Source organism: Nilaparvata lugens, chromosome 2, assembly GCF_014356525.2.
Source record: "Nilaparvata lugens isolate BPH chromosome 2, ASM1435652v1, whole genome shotgun sequence".
NCBI lineage: Eukaryota > Metazoa > Arthropoda > Insecta > Hemiptera > Delphacidae > Nilaparvata > Nilaparvata lugens.
In genome coordinates this window covers 75461567-75479989 of record NC_052505.1, presented here as the reverse complement: position 1 = coordinate 75479989, position 18423 = coordinate 75461567, and the positions used below count along the sequence as shown (strand labels likewise).

At 32.4% G+C, this 18423-nt stretch overlaps 1 protein-coding gene across 1 annotated transcript in view; it reads right to left on the bottom strand.

Moving 5' to 3' along the window:
- Positions 1-4244: 4244 nt before the first annotated feature.
- LOC111054122 (Down syndrome cell adhesion molecule-like protein Dscam2) overlaps positions 4245-18423 on the bottom strand; it is a 204423-nt gene continuing 190244 nt past the window's right edge. Inside the window, exons 24-31 of the mRNA XM_039420188.1 lie at positions 17842-18129; positions 17000-17132; positions 16214-16353; positions 15106-15306; positions 11234-11389; positions 10325-10412; positions 6297-6431; positions 4245-5096 (exon numbers count right to left, since the gene is read on the bottom strand). Of these exons, the coding sequence (XP_039276122.1) occupies positions 5045-5096; positions 6297-6431; positions 10325-10412; positions 11234-11389; positions 15106-15306; positions 16214-16353; positions 17000-17132; positions 17842-18129 (1193 nt within the window). The 3' untranslated portion in view covers positions 4245-5044. The remainder of the gene's footprint in view (positions 5097-6296; positions 6432-10324; positions 10413-11233; positions 11390-15105; positions 15307-16213; positions 16354-16999; positions 17133-17841; positions 18130-18423) is intronic.

Below are 18423 nucleotides of genomic sequence, written 5' to 3'. Positions count from 1 at the left end.
CATTTACACAATGAGCAGAATATGCTCCTCGTTTTCTTATGTTTTATCGTTTAAATTTTAATAGTTTTCTTATGTTTGTACGGTACCGTATGTTAAAAACACATTCAGTTTCCAGAAAATTAGAACCAAGGACTTTTTTGGCTTCACAATCGCAGGCTCAAGTGTTCGTTGGACGTCAGTGATAAGCCTCTGTCAATTCACTAAGATAGTGTTTAGTCAAGCACATTGTGAGGATCTGCAGAATACTATATAGAGACACTTATTCACATGGGCTACATTTTAATTAATATGCCTAAAACAAAATAAAATCTTATAGCACCCTTTATTTTAAAAAACTTTAAAATAGTTAACTAGTTTCGGTGATATTACACAATGATATCACCAGGACGATGGTGTAATATCACCGAAACTAGTTTTTAAACTATTTTTAAGTTTTTTTCCCACCCATAAAGGGTGCTAAAAGATTTTATTTTGTTTTATTTACTATATAGAGATTTCAGCCTTGTCAACCGGCGAACCTCTATGTCCAAATTCCCGATTTCCGTTATTTTCCATTTTCTGTACAACACTGCTATCTGGTATCTAATGCATCAACTACTTCCAGCCTTACACTCTAGGACTATTAGCAGTATCGTACAGTGAATAAAAAATTATTGCACTTTTTCACCTACCTGTAGCTTTGTAGCACTGGAGAGGTTTTAGGTATATTGTAGTAGGTACGGTAGTATAGTGAGGTCCACGTTATAATGACAGTATTTGATTAACTTTGATGATGCTATTCTTGTCTATCATTTGACAAAGCACTCTTACTATCCTTTACTATCCTATTACTAACCTTTTCTAGCTCCGCAACGATGCCAAATCTGTTTTTGGCAATGTAGAAATACAATTAATTGAGGCAGAGAATCGTTAACGATGTTTTTCTATCTTTATCCACTGCCATTATAACGTGGACCTCACTATAGGTACTGTAATAGTGTGCGCTGTGCTGAAAAGTCCAACCTGTGATTACTCATTATTCCTCTTTTTCAATTTCTTTTGAAAAATTAAAGTAGGGAGTAAGGCTACCCAAGTAAATAGGTTTATTCTTCATTTTGTGAAGTTTGTTTCATGTCTTTACGAAAGTTTTATCATCAATTTATCTAAATTGAGAACTATTGTTTGATTTACTTTAATTTATATTTTAGATTGATGATTTGATTGGTGTAGAAATTGGAATGGACATAACCTATGTATATTTGGTAAATTTTAAACTAAATTAGGAAATTGAAGAAGTTTCGGGCAATAGCCTGTTTTTTCTTTTCCGATCATTGTATTGTTTCTGCTAATCTAATAAATAAATCCTTAAAATTTTAAATGGTCTAATCCTTAAAATTTTAGAATGTACCAGGTCTAATCATGATCAATCACAAATAATGTGAGGGCAACTTCTACAATTCCTGGAAAACTAGTAACGTATGGCGTGAATGAAATTATGTGCACATGTTCTATTGAAGGTTCGAGAAAACATCTTGATCAAGGAAAATGCTGATATTTATGAGGTGAGTTGAATATGCGAAAAATTTGTGATATGTTAATCATTCACACAGTCTCGCATTATTCAAAGTTGCGTATCTGGAGAAATACTTCAGATGAAAAATTCAAAAAGTAGTCAAGGTTGTAGAGAATTTTCTCCTATTTTTGCTCCCATGAATCGTTTTTATGATTCAAATACCGTTCAAAAGTTACAACCAATTTAAAAAATGATTATTTTCATTTTCTCATTTTTCCTGCTATTTTACTGTTATTCAAGAGTCTCTAAAACGAGTAAGATACATGACAGAAACTTGCGATTGGTCTCAAATAAAAGAGAATCACATGCTCTATAAGCTACGTTGCCTTAAATCAATCTTGCATGACTGTTTATTATCGAAAAACTGTCAAGACTGTAGAAATGAGGAGAATATCGCAAATTTATTGATTTTTTTAAACAAATGTATCTTACTTCATGATTATATTTTTACAAAATTCATTTACCTCACATCATGAAAAAGGAGACTATGTTCTTCAAATCAAGACCAAGTGCCATATTTTATCATTTCGGGTTAGCGAGATACACAGTTTTGAATACAGAAATTGGCCATTTTTCTGTGTATTCAAATATGGGCTAAAATACACTAAGGAAGGATTTTTCTATTTTTCATCAAATTTCAGTTATGATACACGATTTTGAACCGCCTTGACGAGCTGAGAAAAATGAGCTGTAGAACGAGGAGATCTGATCATTCTGTCAAAAGTTACAACTGTTTAAAGTTTTGATCCTTGACGTATCCTTATAAAATACCCCCCCCCCCCCCCAAAAAACTAGGAGATACTGAAATTAAATGTTTCTAACTGGTTATTCTCATGGAAAATAACCCTCGAGGGATGTTTTCAGCTGAAATATGAATTTTTTTGTTAGGAATGCCTTGAAAAGGTATTATAATGAAGAATTTGTATTTTGGCTGCAGGACATGATTTTCTATTTTTCGGTGTATTCCCCCTCCCGTCACTACTAAATGAGAAAATTTCTAATGAATCCTGTTCAGAATGAATCATTCTTTCACGTGATGTGTGGTTTTTCATATCTATACCAGAAAAATATCCAAGTTGTATAGGGTAGAAGTGGTAGATTTTATATAATTTTGAAAACCCCTTAGAAAATACCCCTTTTTTGAAAAATTGTAGCTCCGGAACAATCAAAATGATAGTATCCTGCGTGACCACTCAATTTATTGCAAATTTTATTATCTTTAATTTTGTTATAAGAATGATTTTTCTCTAAAAACTCAAAGTTTTCGAGATTAAATGGAAAAATTAAAAAAGTTCGAAATTTTAGGGGTTTTTGGGGGTGAATAAGCCGCTCTCTGGCGTGTCAACAAATTTCAGACTCGAATTCAGCGCTCAAAAATACATATAGAATCGTCGAGAAAAATTCTTTCGAGGATGTTTCCTGAAAAACGACCATATTTGACTGGACTATAGTGGATGTGAGTTTTTATTACTGTAGCGGTATTATTATGTATCGTGACTGACAAAATTCTCCCCTTTATTGCAGTAAATATTTTCAAGAAGCTTTCTCGTTGACTATTATATCTTTCTTTTTAGACATAATCCGATATAGCTGCTATTGGTGTGAATAAATAGTGTTGAATTGTTCAATATTAATAATAATTTATTGAACGATGAATGATAATTATTGAGTTGCTGGTTTTGCCCACACTGTACGTAGGGATTCTCACTAAAGGCAAATGCACACAACACAGACTGACGTATGCAAACACACGAAGAAAAACTCCCTTCCTATTGTTCAAAATTTGCAACGCATACACCGACGCCCGTCTGTCTGCATATGTCTGTTCACGTATAAATGCTGACATTAGATTTTATCTTCGACTTTCTGCTGCCGTGTGCGTTCACCTTCATTATTTTGTAAAATTCTAAATTGTCATGAACGGGAAATTGAAATCTATCACGGTATTATAGAGTTCAGTAAATGAATCATGCAGAATTTAGTGCACAAATCAAAGATTTATGATTAAATATAATTGATTCAATAATATTCTCTCCGTCCTATACAGAATAATTGTACCTATTGCTATTGCCCGCTTATATTCGAAGGAAATGTGATTTCATTAGTTACACTACAGGGTTTTTACATTTTCACAATAGAGGTCTACGTCATAATTATTAAAGGTTCACATAGATGACAGGACTCAGCTCTTGCTCAGAATTTTATATTTGATATTTATTTAATACATTGCCAGGTCTGACAAGACTTATGGCAAACACTGGTAATAATAAACAAAATAATAACACTTCTTTGTTGAAAAATTAATTGAAATTAATTGAATAACTGCAGTGTGCTCCAGGGGTCCAAAGTCGATGTGAAATTGGAAAACTCTTGAGTGAGAAACATCAGAATAGTGTTTTTCCAGTTCATTAAAAGATGTCCCCCTCAACGTCCCAATCCCAAATCAAATAATTATGTCCAGAAAATGTTCTCATACATTTATTAAGAGAATTGAATTCAACACTACAACATTGAAAAATATAAAACGTTTTCGGAATAATAAGTTGATCACGAAACTCTTAATAACTAGCCAACTTTAATATTCTCAGCTTAGAATACATTTTCAACATATCAATCTATTATCAAGGAAGGGAATAACAGAAGGAAGTCATCCCTGCACAAAATTAAATAATGAAGAATGATGATAATAATAATTGACCAATATCACTCTTTATTTTTCCATTCTTCCAATATACAGCTTATATTTTCATAGTTTCTATAAATATATAAGAATTTTTATAGAATTGTTTCAACAATATTGAAATAATAATTATTCTTAGGAGCTCTAATGGTAGTTTTCACAAAATACAATGATACTCTGACACAAATTTTTTTGAAAACTTATCATGTATATCATTGTGTTTTCAATGAATCAGTTGAATTGATCTCAGTAGAACAGAGGCAATAATAACACCTCATCAAGAATATAGTTTTCCTTCTGTTCAGTTATACTGTCTACAACTTACGCCCACTCTCACTGCAAAAACCACACATTGAAGAAAGTATTTTCTGAAGATTACAGAAAAGGTCATTGGTATTGGAATAGATCAATAATTTAATACATAATACAGTACCGTACCGTATACTGTATCACTATTATTGTGTTGGCACAGTTCAATTCTGCCTATCAGGCTGAACCTACGTATCCTCGTTTCTTTATTATTATTCATTGAATTTCGTTTGTCTGTGATATCAATATTGAAATCAACACAATGAATAAAAAGTATCACTCTATGAATAGTTGAGCATAGTTCAAATGATATACATAATTAATTGACTAGTACAGTTTAATTCGATAAACCAGAAACAAGAAATCTAAAAAAACGAGATGAATACCAGAGCATGAATTTACATAGAAATCCGAAATTGAGGATTAATGTAAAACATCAAGGATAAACAAACATTAAGAACCACTAATATTGTGTAATTGTACATTGTATAATCCTTAGCTCATTAAACATGAATTGCACATCCATATGATTCTTGATTCTTGTCTTGCCGGTACCTGAAACAATAAAATATAAAATTTTAACTGGAGTATTGATGAATTGAAATAGTAGCCCACATGGAATGTACACTTTCAGAATTTCAAATAACAAACAACACAGTTTGAGAAACGTTTTATATATTCTGTCAAGAGTATAATTTGATAACAATTAACAGTCGTTTAAACGACAGAATAAATGCTGCATGATCTCAAAAACTCTATTATCCATCAAGAAAACTTCATAGAATTCAATTTCTCTCCTCTTGAAAATGGCCCAAGTCATCAAATTCATGGAAAATCTGCTGTTTGAGTTTATGGTATTCTATATTTTATGGTATTTTATATTCTATGAATATTTTAGTTAACAGGATTATGAATGAACAGGGAGTTAAAACTCCATATTATTACATAAATAGCCTATATATTTGAAAACTTCTTGTTTTCTATATATTTATTTTGAAAGGTATGAAAAGAAAGTAGACTATCATTAAAAAACTTGTCAACTTATTTCTATCGAAGGTACAGGCTTCTTTGATCCTATAAAGGACCTTACTTATGGGATGAATTTCAAAACCATTCAAAAATCACTGATCACGTTCTGATCCTATTGCTTAGCAAAGATCTATCTATTCTATCAGAGTTTTTCATTTTCTTTTTCAATTTTGAATAATGGGTTGATATCTTATCTCATAGAATTTCGAAACATTCAAATGTGGATAATTTATGCCTGTTGTTAAATGACAAGATAATGTCATTATTTTTTATGAATGGAAATTTTTTGAGGAAAATGAGTTGAACACCCTAGATGGCAATAATTGTTATTCAACCATATAACATATTTTTTACTTTTATTTACCATTAAGTAAATACCAAAAAGTACCAACAATACAATAATTGAAAGTGTTCGAGTATAGACTCTTGATACAGGAACATTTATTGTTTCAAGAAAACTTTCGAATAAAATTTAATATTCAAAATGTCAAGTAGCGAATTAACTTAATGGCATTTATAAAATAAACAAGATAACTTATCGCTAGTTCTAGTGTGAGACATCTATTAGGACTATTTTTTTAATTTAAAAAAAAGTAACATTCAAATTCAATATTCATTTATTAGTGAAGTCAGAATAAGGAATGAAAAAAGTAACATGGATAAATATATGATAAAATAAAAGTATAGCTGATAGTATCGTTAACAAAGTAACGTAGAAAAAATTACATTTTGACCCGACTGTAGAGTTGTTTCTCGAATTTGGAATGATCCAATAACTGAAGACGTAAATTATCTCTTTCTCTGTCACATTCAACATCTGATACTTCTCTGTTATCTGAAAACTCTGTTGGAGGCTGTATTCTGTGAAAAAATAAATTTACAATATTAAATCAATTTCTCTAATCTGGATTAAGTATTCACAAGCTCTTTGAAGACAAACCTATTATTAAACTTCAGGTTGATTTATTTAAAAAAAAATAATGAGAAAGTTCCAAAAAATGGGTTGAGAAATGTTTTGCTAACAAGTTGAACAGGGTAAAAGATCTTACCAAAAAGTCTCCAGCTCTCTCAGTTCCTAAGCTAATCTGATTAGCAGATCAATAAGGCTGTATGAGGTTTCAGTAAAATATTTCACATTGATCAATACAATAGCGAAGGGTTTAATGTTGAACGTATTTGGATTTTAGATGACAAAAAATATATTATAAGAAGTTTTTCCTTGTTGAATCAAAAATACATGACTACTTGTATTCATCAACTGATAAAACATAGGAAAAAAATATTATTTCTCTACAGAAAGAAATGTCGTATAAGTTACATTGAAAGTGTATTGAAATAATCGAGTAGAAGTAGGCTACACAAGACAAGAACATGATCATTCCAAAATCACAATAATTCAATTCATGCACACTATTGACCATTGCCTGTTACGCTGTTACTCTCAACATTCAAAGGAACGTTTTAATGTCCCTTCCCAAAATAATACGATACCTATATGTGAATTTTCATACTCTCAATTAACTCAATCTAGAATAGATTTTCTCCATTATTTTCGAGAGATTAGGTTCTGTATTTCAGTTCTAAATAGGTACGGTACTATATACTTTACCTAGAAAATGTGTTATTTCCGAAGTAAATAGTGGACATCAAGTGATATTTTCTTTATTTGGATGATTATAACTGATTTTATGCAAGATCAATACAATAAATGATGACCGTTCATGGATCAAATAGGCCTACTACAAAAGTTATCAACAGAAACAATTGGATTTTCTCTGAATAATATGTTTTTCATAAAATGTTTCTCATGATTATCAAAAATCATCTTGATAAGATGCCGGTGACAGAAAGTATCCATGTTTGAAGCAGTATATAGGCCGAAGCCTAGTCTTATTTCTGACTCACCTATTGTCCAACATTGAGACAACATGTCTGTGTGCCATAAAAACAAAAGTTTTCAGTTTTCAGTCTACCATTCATTGTTCTCTAATATTACATATTAGAACTGCACTCTTATTAAGTGAGTTCTTAAGATTTGCACATGTTCCAAAAAGACAAGGAAAAAATGAAAGAGGTGTCAATGTTCGTCCATTTTACCTTTATTCATTAGGCCTATTCATCTATCTGAACAGGTACGATAACCTATCAGAACAAAGTGCAAATCTAGAAATTCATTCCTCCATTCCAATACATAGATCATCCAAATAAGAGTTATTTATGCCACCAAAAACTGAAATCTGAGTATTTGAAAAAAAGATTAAGATAAAATAATAATATTTAGGCTGATTTTTGAGACTGCTGTAGGCATATTTCTGGAAGGGATAGACAAGACAATCAAGTACTAGATGATGATCATTGATAAAAATAATAAAGTTATGTTATTAAAAATTGACAGTGATTGTAAATTCTCATTGTAATCGTTGGAAAAACTTGAAGTCATGCTATATTCATTAAACCTTCACTTAATTCGCAGTAGCAGTATCAATTTACGTTCAACAAGACAACGAGGCTTAAGTTTAAATTGAGTTGTCAGTCCCACTTATAATAGGTAAGACTTATTGTCAAAACAGAAGATTCATATGAAAATGGTATGATTAGATTCAATGGAGAATCATACCATACTCAGCACTCTTTTTCAGATTGTTTTCAATATGAAACAAGACAAGATATTTATAGTGGGAATCAGGAATTTGAAAATACAAACAAAAGGGACTGAATAAGAACATGCAAAAAGCTCAACTGATGAGTACTGATAAGTATCAGTTTATAGAATAGAAGTATAGTACCCTTTTTTAAAAAAATCATAAAATAACAGATTAAGTATACAAATTAAATTTTGATATAATTTGTATCTTTAATCTATTATTTTATCAATTCCAAGAAAAGGGTACTATATAATTCTATTTTATAAATAAAAATAAGTAGCCCTGAATTCATACATTTCAAGAAGTGATAACAGATACAAATAGAACAAGCATGGATTGAGATGAGTTAGCATATGATAAATTACTATGAGTTATTTAGATGAATGACGACAATGACGGTTAGATCTGTGGTAAAAATTAACGGTACCTATATACCTTTACTCTATGGTTATAATATATTTTCAAAACAGAAAACGTAGTGGAATACACTTCAGGTTTTGTACAGAAATAGTTGATTAGAGGAATAGATTATAGAGCAGTTTTTCTTACAGTGTACAATGAATATTGGCGAAATATGTGTACGGTATTTATCATAAATGAAACATATTCATCTCAGTTCCCTTTTAAATTAATGTCCAAAATATGTTCTGACAAAATACTTTAAAAGGGTACTAAGATTTATATTTTTTATTTATATTGAAAGTAGCCCTAAACAAAAAAAAAAATAAAACTGTATATACGAGTATCATACATGGACATCATCTATTCAACTTTCTAAACTTACTTTTTACCAAGTGCATTGATAGAATACCTGATAAAAAAATCTGGTGTGGTACACTCACACAACTTTCCTTACTCATATTTGAAACTACGATCAGACTTCTGTATATATATATATAATTGTTTTCAGAGTACTTTTTTTTGTGTGAATTGTGAAATTCAATGATTTTTTTAGTCGTCATTTTTTTAAAGTCGTCAAAACAGCTGTTCTACACATGAAATATCTCGACTATGTGTTCTTTTTATGAACTGCGCTACCTACCTACCTCATGCACGAGAAGGAGGTTACTAAGTCCATTTCCCAAGGATGGGGTGGACCCCCCCATACCCAGAAAGGAGACTCATGCCAGTTGATAGAACTGATAAATAACTATACAGGGTATGAATTTGAAAGAAATCGATCAAGTTATTTTTGAAAAAATCGTGAAAAGCATGGTTTTTTAGTAATTATCCGCCATTTTTCTCAAGAATATTACGGAGCTCCTGAAATTTTCCCAGAAATGAGACTCATGTCATTTGATAGGGCTTATGAATAGCTAGCTATCCATGATATAAATTTGAAGGAAATCATTAGAGCCGTTTTCGAGAAAACCGTGAAAAACATGGATTTTTAGTCATTATCCGCCATTTTTCTCAAGAGTATTACGGAGCTCCTGAAATTTTTCCAGAAATGAGACTCATGCCAGTTGATAGGGCTTATATATAGCTATCCATGGTATAAATTTGAAGAAAATCGTTAGAGCCGTTTTCGAGAAAAACGTGAAAAACATGGTTTTTTAGTAATTATCCGCCATTTTTTCCGCCATCTTGAATTGAATTTTATTGAATTTCTTATTGTCGGATCCTCATGGTATAAGGACCTTGAGTTTAAAATTTCAAGTCAATCGGTTAATTAGGAATGGAGTAATCGTGTTCACAGACATACACACATACACACACACACACATACACACACACACACACACACACACACACACACACACACACACACACACACACACACACACACACACACACACACACACAACACACACACACACACACCACACACACACACACACACACACACACACACACACACACACACACACACACATACAGACCAACAGCCAAAAATCATTTTTTTTTGGACTCAGGGGACCTTGAAACGTATAAAAAACATGAAATTAGGGTACCTTAAATTTTTTTGGAAAGCAATACTTTCCTTACCTATTGTAATAGGGCAAGGAAAGTAATAATGGAAGCATGGCATGCTACAACCGAATAGACCATACTGAGCATGAGAAGCATCAGTCATGCGATAAATCTAGTCGCACCTACTTGTACTACCTTGATGAGGCGCCACGCTTCGATCTCTTCACTTCTGGTGATGCTTCAGCTGATTCTGTGCTCGAGTCCAAGTCGAAAACTGATGAATCTACAATTGAATAAAGGAGAATCACTGGTTTTTTATAGAATACTAAACTTTACAATACTATCCTGCAGATTTGATTTAATGTTGAATACTATTTTGAAATATTGTAGAATATTTTCCAAGTGGACTACTAGTATCATAAAAAATCACAGGCGGCTAAACAAGTATACTGTAGACTACGTACAGTACCTATAGTGAGGTCCACGTTATAATGGCAGTGTTTGATTAGCAATGGTATTGCTATCCTTGTCTATCATTCGACAAAGCGGATAGCGCTATCTCTTTCTCGCTTTGCTCTGTTGCCAGAACGTCTTTTAACAGTGTAGAATTAATAATTATTCAACGAAATATTCCATCTTAATTATGAAAATTGATTATAAAATTATTAACAGTGTAAAATTAATAATTATTCAACGAAATATTTCATCTCAATTATGAAAATTGATTATAAAATTATTGAAAAATATAATTTCTTGCTCAATGAAATATGATTTATCATTTTAAACGAGAATGAACAGCTAATATTACATCGATTAAACATTTATCAGCTACTGTTTATAGAAGGCATTGACAAGACAGAGGATCGGCAACGTTTTTCTTCTATCTTTCTCCACTGCCATTATGACATGGACCTCACTATAGAATACGGTATCTACGTACGTTGCCCAGTAGCCTATATAGCAGAGATTTAAATAACGCAAGATTTTGGTACAGTTGAGATCTAGGATGACTGACAAGCTGATTGTTAATATTCATTTGAATAATTCTTGTTCTATACAGTAGCGTATTCAGGAAAAACATATAAATGGTATAGGCTATGTTACCTGCGTTTCTGGACAAATGCGAAGGCGTATAGTGTGGCATAGGCTTGTCGCAACTACTGCTCTCATAATGACAATTGAATCTCGTCCTGGCTTCATCTTTTAATACTCTTTTTTTCTTTATTGGTAACGTTTGTTGACTAGATATACATGATATCTCTGTAAAATGAAAAACAAATCAATGACATCTCAAGTTTATTTATAGAACTAGTAAATTTAAGGTGATGGTTTCTTGATCCATTCCGAGCTGCGATGTATTAACACACTTTTTTCTATGTTACACGAATGCATGTCCTGTGAAATACATAGAAAAAAGTGTGTTAATAAATTTATTCATTGGCAAAGACATGTTACATTAAGAGTACAGGCCTCATATTATAAATTGTATGATATAGATGTGATGAGAGTACGAGTTAACATGAGAGCGCATTAAATAACAAATAAATCTACAAATAATCTTACTGATAAAATTCCCTGATTTTTCCAATTTCACTGCCCCTAAATATACTGGAATATGCAGTATTAGAAGACTTCTGCGAAACCAATGACAGCCACTGACACCCTAATTTTCAGTCAACTTGCATGTGGTTTGTGCTATAAACTGAAGGGTATTCAGGGATATAGGCCTATATATCGATGCAAATTTTATTATTTGGATTTTGAAAAATTAACGTTCAAGGAAAGTGTGAATCATTATACCGTTTTTACAGTAATGAAAGTTCAATATTCCATGGAATTTCATGTTGTATGGTTTCTTTCAGTAGCTATATCAATTAATCTCTATGACGATGTTCAACTGTTTATTGTATTGTATTACATGTATGATATACTCTGTTGAATAATTTGATATTTTATCTTGTGTCATGCTTAGAACCAATTTTAAGGATACTTATAAAATCTGTCCATCAAACCCATGAAATTAATATATTTTAATGGTCCATTAAATTTGATGAGTGTTTGCGAAACCAGACCTAGACTCTAAATATCAACTCATTTTATATTCTAATAAAAGTATAAATAATGCTCTATCATGAATGTTTCGTGTTGTATGTTTTCTCACCCAAGTCGAGTCCATCTGAAGGACTAGCAGACATATTCATTTTGTCCTTGAGCCGGGCCCGTGACGAGTAATGGCCACCACCGCCGCTAGAGGGCGGTTGGCCCGAATAGCAGTCTCTCTGGCTGAATGTTTCGAATTGCATCGAGTGGGCCATCGTTTGCAAGTTCAGTGTTGCATAAGGACAAATCTCATAATCGGAGCCTATTGGAAAATAGAACAATAGAAAGTACAATTTAGAAATATAACAACAAAATGAATCAATAGGAAATACAAATAAACATAAGGAACTACTTCCCCAAAAGAGCAAGCTCGAGCTTGGGGAAGGAGCAGCCGTACTTTGACTACTTACTTATCATTAATTAACATTACAGTATATACATTAACAACTAAAATCAAATCCTTTCAATAAACAAGATAAATCAGTGTTGCTATAATAGATCAATATATTTACATACAATATGTGTTAGATGCAACAAAATTTGTGAATTATAATAAATTATAATAATGACCTGATATTGCCTAGCCCAGTGTATAACATGATATAAGATGTGGTACAAAATGAAATCTATTATATTGGAATAATTACTATACTAATGTAATCCAGAAATTCTCGGCACTATCCCAGCCATGAGAACTAACCAGATACTTTTTCAAATGTAGTCCAAAGTTTTTTTGGGCGAGTAAACCTCTCAAATTACTTGGAAGAATATTAAAAAATAATGGAGATAAATATATGAAGCTACGCTGACCAGCAGTAGTCAATAATCTAGGAACAGTAACCAGACCTGACTCCTCCCGTCTTGTAATAGCACAATCCGTTCTATTAATGAAATGAAAAAGTGATAGCTTCATATAATATAATATGATGTGTTTCAGGTATATCTGTCTAATCGGTAGAACTGAAAATTCCAAAAAAGCCAATCTTGTTGAATACATTCTATTCTTTTTCAGAATAATTTTTAATATTAAATTTTGTATTGTTTTTACTGGTTTTAGAACATTTGTATATGCACCACCCCAACCCACAATACCATATTGGAGCAATGACTGTGCCAGTGCATAATACACTATCTTCATGACTTTCATAGGCAAAACAGAACGTAATTTCACAAATAAATAAATAAGTTTTCTAGATCGTGTAGTAAGCTGCGACAAATGTACATCCCACTTTAAATGCTGATCAACCATTACTCCAAGATATCTGATACTGCTAACCTTCTCTATTTTATTACAATTAACTGAACACCCTAAATCTACATGACTAAGACAATTTGGAGAATGCAAAACAAGTGACATATTAACTGGCTGATTCTGTATATTCAAGGAAAAAGAGATGTATTTTGTTTTGGACAAATTCAGAGTCAGTTTTCTTCTATCAAGCCATTTTTTTACTTCTCCCAGTCCCCTAGCAGCTGAGTCATATGTGCTAGCCCAGTTTTCTTCATGAAAAATTAAAACTGCATCGTCTGCAAATGACAATATTTTCCCATTGATAATATTAAGGTTACAAAAGTCATTAATATAGATCAGGAAGAGGCAAGGTCCAATCACTGTTCCCTGCGGGATTCTCATTTTAACAGATTTATATTCACTAGCAGTGTTATTGACTCTAACACATTGTTGCCTATTCTTTAAATAACTGCAAAACCATCCCAGTGCCACATCCTCAAGACCAAGGCTACGGAGACAATCAAGTAGACGATCATGGCAAACTGTATCAAAGGCTTTTGCAAGATCAAGAAAAATAGCTATTTGTCTCCTACCTACATCCAAGTTTGAGATTGTTTCTTGAACAAAAGCAGCAATTGCTTCCTGTGTTCCCATCCCCTCTCTAAAACCAAATTGATTTTTTGACAGAATATTATTCACTTCCAAAAATTTATGTAGCTGTCTCTTTACACATTTTTCAATTATTTTAGCCAAATTCGAAAGTAAACTTATAGGTCTATAGTTGGTAATTTTCCTTTTGTCTTGCGATTTGAATATTGGTTTTACTACAGTTGTTTTAAAAGAATCTGGAAAAATACCTTGTTCAAAACTTACATTAATAATGTGTTTGAGTGGAGAGGCAACAATACTTTTAACAGATTTTAAAACAGATACAGTAATGCCATCATGACCAGGCCCAGATGCACCTCTAAGACTCTCGATCTCCTCCACAACCTCAGTCTCTGATACATATTGAAAATCTGCTATAATACAATCGTTTAGCTTCTCTAATAAGGACTGTCAATCTATTTCGATAACTTCTAAAATAATTTCTCAGATTTAAATTGAATGGTTCCTTTTTACATTTGTTAAATAGAGCTTGCTTTCTTCTAATAGAAAATACTAAACCTTGAGTAATCCATGGCTTGATTTTTTTAAACCTCGTCGAACTAGATTTGGCTACATTTATAGTGGATTTAGATTTTGAAAAATTAACGTTCAAGGAAAGTGTGAATCATTATACCGTTTTTACAGTAATGAATGTTCAATATTCCATGGAATTTCATGTTGTATGGTTTCTTTCAGTAGCTATATCAATTAATCTCTATGACGATGTTCAACTGTTTATTGTATTGTATTACATGTATGATATACTCTGTTGAATAACTTGATATTTTATCTTGTCTCATGCTTAGAACCAATTTTAAGGATACTTATAAAATCTGTCCATCAAACCCATGAAATTAATATATTTTAATGGTTCATTAAATTTGATGAGTGTTTGCGAAACCAGACCTAGATTCTAAATATCAACTCATTTTATGTTCTAATGGAAGTATAAATGATGCTCTATCATGAATGTTTCGTGTTGTATATGTTTTCTCACCCAAGTCGAGTCCATCTGAAGGACTGGCAGACATATTCATTTTGTCCTTGAGCCGGGCCCGTGACGAGTAATGACCACCAGCGCCGCTAGAGGGCGGTTGGCCCGAATAGCAGTCTCTCTGGCTGAATGTTTCGAATTGCATCGAGTGGGCCATCGTTTGCAAGTTCAGTGTTGCATAAGGACAAATCTCATAATCGGAGCCTATTGGAAAATAGAACAATAGAAAGTACAAATTAGAAACGTGATAAATTTAATGAAATATAATTATATATTTCAAATTAATGCTATAATGAAATTTACTGAGGAGCTCATTTTTCACCAGAACATGATAGAAAACGTTTATTCTAAGAAATATACATGGAGGAGTCGAAAATGTGAATAGTATAGTAGGCCTATACAATGTGAACTATTACGTGATTTCACATGTAAACCACAATCACAGAAAAAAATTAAATTCGTATGGCTTTTGTTGGTGGGGAGTCCCTTGCGGGAAGGTCCCACCGCCTGAATATATAATTTACGCCGTCAATGGGCCTTACGACTGTCATACTTCAGCCGGGACCGACAGTTTAACGTACCCATCCGATAACACGGGAGTGATCTGGTTGAAAAACTTTTGGTAATGAGAGGGTTTGAACCCGGGATCTCTATGCTGTTATGGGATCTCATGTAATCACAGAGATAGACAATTTATTTGAAGTACCTAGAGTTGAATATTAGATATAGAATAAATAGATACATTAGTACCTATACAATAGTTTTATTTTTATTGAGTATATGTGCTCTTTGTATTTGCTTTATCAATATATTAAGCTCTGTCTGGTCCACTTACCTATGTTAAAAAAATTAATAAAATAATTCAAATAAATAATAGTTAGAAGTATTATAAATAGAAGTAATTATCGATCTTCAATTCTATTGAATCGATTTATTCTCTCTCAATCATTTTTATCATTGATTTAAGGTGATATTTTTTAATAAATCACGGTAAACGTTTATGAAGAATAAAAGTGAATGACTAAAGTTTATGACGTTCATCATGACTCATCCTTTAGTTGACAATAATATTAATGTCATGATAATTTCAATTTTTGATTTTATTACTTGCCATTCTCATTTGTTTTTGTCTCGACCTTTCTGCTTGGTGAGGGCGAGTATGCATGACACTGGTGATCATTGCGCTGATTCTCGAGTTCCATCAGACTTTTGATGCCTGAAGTCTCATTGGATTGGAATTCTTGAGGACTTCTGCAACATTAACAGCTATTTATTTTCTCATTAATCATAATAATGGAAGGATAAATATCTGATAAGACACTTTATGGAGAAATATAGTAAAAGGGTGACTGTCACATTTTAGTACCATTATAGCTGTCTGAAAGCATGAGCGGATGCTTAAGCTTTATAAAGTTCAGTAAAACAAGCCTCAACTGGGGAGCTATTATTAGCTTTATTACTACATTTTCTCATTACTCATGATAATGGAAGGATGAATATCTTATAAGACACTAGTCTATGGAGAAATATAGTAAAAGGGTGACTGTCATATTTTAGTACCATTATAGCTATCTGAAAGCATGAGCGAAAGTTTAAGCTTTATAAACTTCAGTAAAACAAGCCTCAACTGGGGACTGGGGACTCAAGCCTCAACTAGCTTGATTCAGCAACCCAAAAACACATAAAACGATCTTTTTTGCGAGGATTACTCGTGGGGGAGGTGATTTCAATACTAGAAATTCTTGATAGAAAGATCATTGTATACTTTTGCAACCAGTTTTTCTCATAGGCTACCTACCTACAATGAGAACGAGCAATTAGGTCAATGCAAAAGTTGAACATCACCTGAAATCTTATGCTATTTTTAGTGGAATACCTTAGCGTTGAATCAAATTACCTCTTCTTTGTCAGCATGTAAACACAGGAGAGTATTGCGAAAATACAGATGATAATTGATGCTGCTGGAAACAAAATATTCCATTGTAGGACGGAAAATGATTTCTCTGGACCGAGCTCCAACGATATCATTTCTGGAAAATACACCAATCATATGTCAATAATAAAGGATCGAATAATGATGTAATGCACATACATACTCATCCTAGGGCTGAATATCTTCGAATACTTGTACCTTGAATAGATTTACCACTTTGATATCATTGGAGCAAGTATAGTCATAAATTACCTAGTTTCATTTCATTTCATTTTCAAATTTTCATTTTATTATTTGCTGTGTTTACTTTTTCTGCTATCTAAAAATTAATTTTGTTTAAATTTTCTGTAATGTGTATATTTTTCAGAGAGACTTTTCATTTATTTCAATATTTGTATAAAGTATTGCATTTTCAATTGTTTTACTATATAGTATTATGTATTAGGAGAGCAATTATGGGATATTATCCGTGAGCTCTCATATGTATCTCAAAGAAATAAATAAAATAAGTAAAACAAGGAGATATGATGTTCAATCAATTATTCAACACCAAAAAAATACTAAGACTGAATTCAGGCTTCACCCTATAGGTGAATTAGAATTTGAAAACAAATCTAGACAGTTCAATCTTAACACTACGGTAATCATTCTGAAATCGATGTGGGTTTTCTCAATTCGTAGCATCATTGGACTTGATCAATATTGTCTGTTTAATGTCTGTTCCATGTCTCCATATAACACAAGCACAATAGAATCAATTGAATCAGGCTGAATCCTCTGAAGAGGGGCTTTTATACAGAACTCACCTCCTGTGAGAGACCGCGTAGCAAAGATGTACTCATGCTGAACTCGTCCCGAGTCTGAGCTGATTTCAATTCTCAGGTAATAGTAGGTGGCTGGTTTCAAGTTGGACATAACCACTGCATCTTGAGGAGAGATTGAAGACCCGAATATCTTCCAGTTGTTCTCGCCATGCGCTCGATAAGTGACCTTGAAGGTGACTGGACACCCTCCGTTCGGCCAATTCTCCAAATACAACATGGCCGACGTTGAGTTCACTGTTACAAACTCGTCCTGCTCTGATCGTCCTGGTGCTGCAATAGTGAAAAACGACGTTTCAGTCATAAGTTTATCTCGATTGATGGTACAATGATTAGATATAGAAGAGACCAATAATAATTTTGTTATAGTGGATGAGAATCGAGCTACACACAAAACTCGCAGAAAATGTATTTTCTGTCAAGCCTCAAGCTCTTTTGGAATTTAAGAGAATATTTAAATGCAATAAGTGTACATTTAACCAGACAATACGAAAATAATAAATCATGGACATTGATGGCTATAGTAAGTATAGGCCTATGTTGAGCTTGTTGATATTATTTCATTCT